The 8,658-nt window shown below is 40.3% G+C and overlaps 1 protein-coding gene across 1 annotated transcript; it reads left to right on the top strand.

Moving 5' to 3' along the window:
- Nucleotides 1-6,325, top strand: LOC123531146 (M-phase inducer phosphatase 1-like). Its single transcript, XM_053518219.1, has 6 exons — nt 1-11; nt 352-490; nt 1,095-1,253; nt 3,502-3,804; nt 4,046-4,165; nt 6,212-6,325. The coding sequence occupies exons 1-6, from the start codon at nt 1-3 to the stop codon at nt 6,323-6,325; spliced, it is 846 nt and encodes a 281-aa protein (XP_053374194.1).
- Nucleotides 6,326-8,658: the final 2,333 nt, after the last annotated feature.

Genomic DNA, 8,658 nt, shown 5'->3' with positions numbered 1-8,658 from the left:
ATGTCTATCAGGTAAATAACTTCATTGTTCAAGCATTTTATTATGAGTTCAAATATTTTTATAGCGTTACTCTGATACCTATCTACAGCAATCATGTATATTTCAATAATATAGATTATTTTCTTTTTCAAAATTTAGTGCAATAAGTAAATATTTACATTATGTTAAAAGAAAATAAAAATATCCAACCTTGAAGAATATTAACAAACTGGTAGCATTCTTTAAATCAGATTTGTACCATGACCGACATTTACAATTCTCCTGCGTACATTATTATCTTCATCTACAGCTAAATTATAGCTTTAGCTTTAAACGTAACAAAAATTGATTATTATTTGCTTTATCTTTCAGACAAAGATTAGTCGGTGACCTAACGGATTCTCCGGTATACAGGGAGACAACTGATGCTGAGATACAGTCAATTATCACACCAAATAACAAGGGAGATGACTCGGTAGATTCCGGATTTGTCAATGATACACCTTGCTCTGTAAGTTATATTATATTATATTCTAAAGCAAAATGACAATTGTTTTAAAAAACTTTTTTTTGTATATAACTATTTGCATGATTTTACTCACTCAGCTTCATTAAAGCGACTCGTTCTTAAAACAAATTTATTTCAGGAACTGTAAAACCGACAAGTGGTACAAACTAAATTTTGCAATTTATCCTTAAAAATAATATAAATTATTGTGCAGAAGGAAGTAAGCTGTTGTAAACAAAGAAATAATGGAGAAAATTAACCCACTAGTGCTTGATCTTTTAAAAGAAAATTATATTTTTTTCTACCAACTGGTTTTCTACAAATATCTTAAATTTATTTTCAGTCAGTGTATCATTTTTCAGTGACATACACACATTCTATGCCAAACTTGTTGGAAATAAACTTCCTGAAAAATTCCATCCCAAATGTGAGCGAATTGCTTTAAACACAATGCACGAGATTTGATATATGTACACCAAGTTTGCAATATGGAATAAGAAGAAGATAGCTTGGAAATCCTTAATTAAAAAACCGCGTAAAAGAAGGAAAATCATGCACATGAGTAAATGTGTTCAGTTAATATAAAATTGTTTCCTTTTCATTTCAGATTGAAATCGCTTCACGATCGAAGGTTCCAGCCAAAACAGAAGCGCGGAGAAGCTTGTTCTCTGTCAAGCGTCTAGCCGACGATGATCTTACAGACGACTCACCGTGCACGAAGAAGCTCCGCCAGGTTGAGGAAGATTTCGCAGCCATGACCACCCAGGTACTTAAGTAATATGAATTAAGGCACCACCTAGCCTGGGGATTTATCTTTTATATATCCACTTACAAAGACAAATTCGACACACAAAAGAAAGTGAAACTTCGCTCTAACAGTGTAGTTTACATTTAGTGTCATCATATCTCTTACAGCGAATATCATACTTTGCAAAATTTACGGGAAGCCGTGACGATGACGTCATTCACCGCGTTCTCGCACTGGCCTCCCTAGGATTTTTTGTTTGTTTGCACGCTACGCAGAAACTTGGCGGCCTTTACACTTCCTTACTGTTTTAAACGCGTTTTTCAGTTGCATGTACAGTTTTCATTACAAAAAAGAAGTAAAATAATCATGTTAGCGCGATTTACCAAATTTTGTGACTGATTCGGGGTGCTCGGATGTTCATGCAGACAACCAGTCTGTGGTGTGTACATAAACCGGAACCGGAACACCTCGAAAGAAATGCCTCAGTATATGCAAACAACAAAGACGAATAACTATATACGGACGTTAACGTCTCGGGGATTTTCATCCCTGGCGCTTTGCGCAGTGGATAAATCCCCTAATATGAAAAAGGCAAAGCCTCTGAGCGAGCGTAGCTTAAACGACAAAGAAACTATTCACTGCTTAAAACAATTCCGAGAACCTGTTCACTTGAAAAGAAACAAAAATTTAGTGTCATTATACCTGTAACAGCGAATATCATACGTTGCAAAATTTATGGAAAGCCGGTGTCACGGTGACGTCATTACCTGTTTGTGGCGTTCTTATGGCTTTATGCTTATTTATGACATTTTATCCCATTTTCTGGCCAATGCTTGATCTTTTAAAAGAAAATCATATTTTTTTCTACCAACTGGAAATCTTTCTTGCATTATTTTTGAGTGATGGATAATATTCAGCAATCAAATGAAGTTCTGTATTCACTGCCAACAAAGCATTTCCTGTGAGCACCTGTCCTCTAGGGACACGCACTTTGTAAAATAAAAGCAAAATTGAAATTATTTCCATAACATAACTTTTTGTAAAAAATAAAGACACCTAATGAACATAGAGATTGTAACTCAAATATAAAATTAAAAAAAAAAAAAAAACTTTTTACCCGACGGAAGTAGAACAAAATGGCGGCACCCAAAATGGCGGCGCCCAGACGAGAGGAAAATTTTTCAGCTACATCACTTTGCCCCATTCGGCACACCTTTGTTATATTCGCTACACATTGCCGTAAGGCAAGCTACGCGCTCGCTAATATGAAAAAGGCAAAGCCTCTGAGCGAGCGTAGCTTAAACGGCAAAGAAACTATTCACTGCTTAAAACAATTCCGAGAACCTATTCACTTGAAAAGAAACAAAAATTTAGTGTCATTATACCTGTAACAGCGAATATCATACGTTGCAAAATTTATGGAAAGCCGGTGTCACGGTGACGTCATTACTGTTTGTGGCGTTCTTATGGCTTTATGCTTATTTATGATATTTTATCCCATTTTCTGGCCAATGCTTGATCTTTTAAAAAAAATTATATTTTTTTCTACCAACTGGAAATCTTTCTTGCATTATTTTGAGCGATGGATAATATTCAGCAATCAAATGAAGTTCTGTATTCACTGCCAACAAAGCATTTCCTGTGAGCACCTGTCCTCTAGGACACGCACTTTGTAAAATAAAAGCAAATTGAATTATTTCCATAACATAAACTTTTTTAAAAATAAAGACACCTAATGAACATAGAGATTGTAACTAAAATATAAAATTAAAAAAGAAACAACAATTTTCCCGACTTTGACGGAAGTAGAACAAAATGGCGGCACCCAAAATGGCGGCGCCCAGACGAGAGGAAAATTTTTCAGCTACATCACTTTGCCCCATTCGGCACACCTTTGTTATATTCGCCTACACATTGCCGTAAGGCGAGCTACGCGCTCGCTATTGCGCTTCGCGCAATTGCTCGCCAGCTACGCTCGCTATTATCTTTAAATCGAGGGTTCAACGCAATAAGGGCGTATCTACATATGATAATTATATGTAGGTACGCCCTTATTGCGTTGAACCCACGAAATATGAACAATAAAAGGAGAATTTGAAGTCAGGTCTTAAATAAAACACAAATCAACACCACGCGACAATCATTTCTTTAATATGTGTACGCGATTGTGAGGTGTTTCGTACAAAATTGATTTACGCCCCTATCTTGTCCTGTATACATCAACTCAGATTCTTAAATGAAATTTAACCTTCTTTGTTTTTTACAGAATGTCATCAAAGCCGTGGAACGTCTAGAATCACGTGATTTAGTAGCTGACGGATCACGTGACTACACTTTACCCACAGTTCCCGGAAAACATGGCGACCTCAAGTCTATCACACATGGAACGATGGCAGATGTGTTGGACGGAAAGTACAGCCACCAGATAGGGAAAGTCACGATAGTAGATTGCCGTTATCCTTACGAATTTGATGGAGGTTATATCCAAGGTGCCGTCAACATGTACACAAAAGATGACGTCAACAGTCTTCTTCCGTCACGAGACACGTCCGAGAAACCACACATTCTCGTATTTCACTGTGAATTCTCGTCGGAAAGGGGTCCTAAAATGTAAGTATCGTTTAGTTTCATCTCAGTCTTAGATAGAACTTATCCACTTATCATATTTTTAAACTAAATTGAACTAATCGCAGGTGTTAAATATCTGGACACATGCCTCAATTTCCATTGACGTCCATATATGAAATGTAATATACAAAAATAATGCTGACTGTCATGTTATAATGCTTTTTATTTCGTTACATTTACAGGTATCGATTCTTGAGATTCTTCAGGACCGTGAACTGAACAAGGAACAGTATCCCAGACTCAACTTTCCGGAAGTCTATCTACTGGACGGCGGTTACAAAGCGTTCTTCACAACACAAAAGGTTAGTATCTGACGTGAATTTCCGTAAATCATACTTAAGTTCAAAGATCAATTGGAATGTCATTACGATTGGAAGGTAGGCGTGTTGAAGATTTGATACCAAATATAGAAGCATTTTATCGTTGATTCCTTGTCAAAGGGGTTTTGAATTTTAAAACCACCCTTATAAAAGGGTTTCATTAAAGTTAAGTAGACATGTACATTTTTTTAATCTTTTTTTCATTAAAGGAAAAACTGCAAACCCTGCAACAAACAACCAATGTTTAACAAAGATCACGGGGCTAAATTTCCGTCACTTCCGGGTTAAGTAAAAATTTCATGGGGGGGAAGGAGAAAACAAAAGAAAAGTAAACTTTAAACCGCAGTCAAATTAATCGCCATCTTAGTTTCTGAAGATTTTTTCTTTTACTTCATTTTTTTTATAGGGGCTATTGTTATTTGTTATTTTATGTATTGTTTTCAAATATTTTTTTGTAAGTTTTTTAAAAATTTTGGAAAAGACAAAATTAAAAGGGGAAATTTTTAAAAATTTTTTTTTTCTTCTTTTTTTTTTGTTTTTCCCCGTTTTTTAAGAGCAGCTTTTGTTTTTATCTTGGGGGGCTCAGGGAAATTTTGATTTCCTCAGTCAAATCTTATACCCCCCTTCCCACGTTTTTAAAACCCGCAGACTTCAGACCTCCGGGTTTTTTTCTTTCCCAAATTCTCGACCTTATTCCCGGGGATTCCGCTGGTAAATTGGTTTTTTTTAAGATGTAATCGCTGTAAGATCAATCCATTTGACTCAAGGGCCCCAGAAAAAAACCAAACCCAATTTATTTCCTTTGGGGATTTGGAAAAAATTTTTCATTTGGGGAATTTTTTTTTTTTTGCTTTTGAACCGCTTTTGGTTTTTCCCCCTTTTAAAATTTTTAAAATTTTTTAAAGTTTTAATTTTTTTACGGCCTTTTTTCAAAAAAAGCCAAATTGGAATTTAATGTGTTGTGCGGGTACAAAGGGTTTTTAGGGAAAAAAAAAAATTTTTAACCTTTCAAAAAAACCTTTGTATTATTAAAAAACAATAACTTTTCCAAAAATGTAGTTTCAAAAAGCAAGTTGGTTCCCCTTCCAAACTTTAAAATCCCGTAAGGGGCATTTGTAGAAAAGGTAATTTGGGAATTTTAAAATTTAAACCCAAAATTTTAAACTTGAAAATTTTCTTTTTTCCCGGATTTTTAAAAATTCATTTGAAAACATTTTTTTTTTTTTTGGGAAAAATTTTTATGGCAAACAATTAAATTTTCCCTGGACTGGTTGAAAAACTTGGGGGTTTCCTTTGAATAAAATGGGAACAACGCCCTTTTTAAAAAATTTTAAAAAAAAGGGTTTTCCATTCCTTTGGTGGTTTAAACCCCCCAAAAAAAAAATTCAAAAAAAAATCATTTTTTAATTTTAAAATTTAATTTACAACCCGGGTTCGGATTCGCTTTAAAAACCCTTATCCCCAAAACCCCGTTTCATCCAGCAGTCTCAACCCCTTTTTAAAACCCGCAGTCTCAGACCCCGTACATACCAGCATTTTCGATTCCCCCCCAATACCCAAAAGCAAGATCCCCGTTAAAAAACCACTAACCCCCTTTTTTAAAACCCCTCTGTTACAACCATCCGTCTCAGAACCTGCCTACATACCAGCAGTTTTAGTCCCCCCTTTACCGCACCTCAGCCCCCCCCAAACCTCCCCTACATACCATCATCCTTGACCTCGTTTCATCCAGATTTCGGGTCTGCGTTCCACCATATGTCTGGTTGCGTTTTACGCACCAAAAAGTCTCAGGTCTACGTTACGCCCGAATCTGGGTTGCGTTAGCCCCAGAAGGTTGGTCTACGTTACGCACCGGGTCTAAGGTCTGCTTTTATATACCGCGTCTAGATCTGTTTACTCCATCAGTCTAGATCTGCTTTTTTAAAAAACAGTCTCAGATCGCGCTGCATACCATCAGTCTCAGACCTGCCTAATAAACAGTCTCAGATCTGCGCTGCATACCTGTCTAGACCTGCGTAAAACCCACAGTCTCAGACCAGCGCTGCATACCACAGTCCAGCCCCTGCGTTGCATAAACAGTCTAGACCTGCGTACATCCCACATCTCAGATCTGCGCTGCTACCTCAGTCTCAGATGCGCTGATACCTCAGTCTCAGCCGGGCGTACATCCATCAGTCTCAGACCTGCGCTGCTACCTCAGTCTCGATCTGCGTAATACCATCAGTCTCAGTGTGCCATTTTATCAGTCTCGACCTGCGCTACATTTTCAGTCTCAGCCTGCGCTCATACCATCATCTAGATCGGGTTTATATCAAATGCCCCTCAGTCTGGTTCTTTACCATCAGTCTCAGAACTGCGCTACATACCAGCAGTCTCAGATCTGCGTTAAATACAGCTTGTCTAAGACCTCCGTTACATACCAACAGTCTAAAGATCTGCGCTGCATACCATCAGTCTCAGACCTGCGCTACATACCTCATCTCAGATCTGCGTTAAATACAGCTTGTCTAAGACCTCCGTTACATACCAACAGTCTCAGATCTGCGCTACATACCATCAGTCTCAGACCTGCGCTGCATACCATCAGTCTCAGACCTGCGCTACATACCATCAGTCTCAGACCTGCGCTACATACCATCAGTCTCAGTCCCCCGCTTCATACCATCAGTCTCAGACCTACGCTACATACCATCAGTCTCAGACCCCCGCTTCATACCATCAGTCTCAGACCTGCGCTACATACCATCAGTCTCAGACCCCCGCTTCATACCATCAGTCTCAGACCTGCGCTACATACCATCAGTCTCAGACCCCCGCTTCATACCATCAGTCTCAGACTTGCGCTACATACCATCAGTCTCAGACCTGTGCTTCATACCATCAGTCTCAGACCCCCGCTTCATACCATCAGTCTCAGACCTGCGCTACATACCATCAGTCTCAGACCCGCGCTACATACCATCAGTCTCAGACCTGCGCTGCATACCATCAGTCTCAGACCTGCGCTGCATACCATCAGTCTCAGACCTGCGCTACATACCATCAGTCTCAGACCTGCGCTGCATACCATCAGTCTCAGACCTGCGCTGCATACCATCAGTCTCAGACCTGCGCTGCATACCATCAGTCTCAGATCTGCGCTGCATACCATCAGTCTCAGACCTGCGCTACATACCAGCAGTCTCAGACCTGCGTTAAATACAGCTTGTCTAAGACCTCCGTTACATACCAACAGTCTCAGATCTGCGCTACATACCATCAGTCTCAGACCTGCGTTACATACCAGCAGTCTCAGATCTGTGTTAAATACAGCTTGTCTAAGACCTCCGTTACATACCAACAGTCTCAGATCTGCGCTACATACAATCAGTCTCAGACCTGCGCTACATACCATCAGTCTCATATCTGCGTTATATACAAACAGTCTCAGATCTGCGCTGCATACCATCAGTCTCAGACCTGCGCTACATACCATCAGTCTCAGACCTGCGCTACATACCATCAGTCTCAGATCTGCGTTATATACAAACAGTCTCAGATCTGCGCTACATACCATCAGTCTCAGACCTGCGCTACATACCATCAGTCTCAGACCTGCGCTACATACCATCAGTCTCAGACCTGCGCTACATACCATCAGTCTCAGACCCCCGCTTCATACCATCAGTCTCAGACCTGCGCTACATACCATCAGTCTCAGACCCCCGTTTATACCATCAGTCTCAGACCTGTGCTACATACCATCAGTCTCAGACCGGCGCTACATACCATCAGTCTCAGACCTGCGCTACATATCATCAGTCTCAGACCTGCGCTACATACCATCAGTCTCAGACCTGCGCTGCATACCATCAGTCTCAGACCTGCGCTACATACCATCAGTCTCAGACCGGCGCTACATACCATCAGTCTCAGACCTGCGCTACATACCATCAGTCTCAGACCGGCGCTACATACCATCAGTCTCAGACCTGCGCTGCATACCATCAGTCTCAGACCTGCGCTGCATACCATCAGTCACAGACCTACGCTACATACCATCAGTCTCAGAGCTGCGCTACATACCATCAGTCTCAGACCTGCGCTACATACCATCAGTCTCAGACCTGCGCTGCATACCATCAGTCTCAGACCTGCGCTGCATACCATCAGACTCAGACCGGCGCTACATACCATCAGTCTCAGACCTGCGCTACATACCATCAGTCTCAGACCTGCGCTGCATACCATCAGTCACAGACCTGCGCTACATACCATCAGTCTCAGACCGGCGCTACATACCATCAGTCACAAACCTGCGCTACATACCATCAGTCTCAGACCTGCGCTACATACCATCAGTCTCAGATCTGCGTTATATACAAACAGTCTCAGATCTGCGCTGCATACCATCAGTCACAGACCTGCGCTACATACCATCAGTGTCAGACCTGCGCTGCATACCATCAGTCTCAGACCTGCGCTGCATACCATCA

The sequence above is a fragment of the Mercenaria mercenaria genome, chromosome 11 (genome assembly GCF_021730395.1).
Source record: "Mercenaria mercenaria strain notata chromosome 11, MADL_Memer_1, whole genome shotgun sequence".
NCBI classification, from domain to species: domain Eukaryota; kingdom Metazoa; phylum Mollusca; class Bivalvia; order Venerida; family Veneridae; genus Mercenaria; species Mercenaria mercenaria.
The sequence above is the reverse complement of the archived record's forward strand: the minus strand, read 5'-3'. Positions and strand labels throughout refer to the sequence as shown.

Coding starts and splice junctions, on each gene's coding strand:
- LOC123531146 (XM_053518219.1), top strand. Junction 3,805..4,045: donor CCGAGAAACCACACATTCTC/GTATTTCACTGT, acceptor TTACATTTACAG/GTATCGATTCTTGAGATTCT. Junction 4,166..6,211: donor CGTTCTTCACAACACAAAAG/GTTAGTATCTGA, acceptor TAAAACCCACAG/TCTCAGACCAGCGCTGCATA.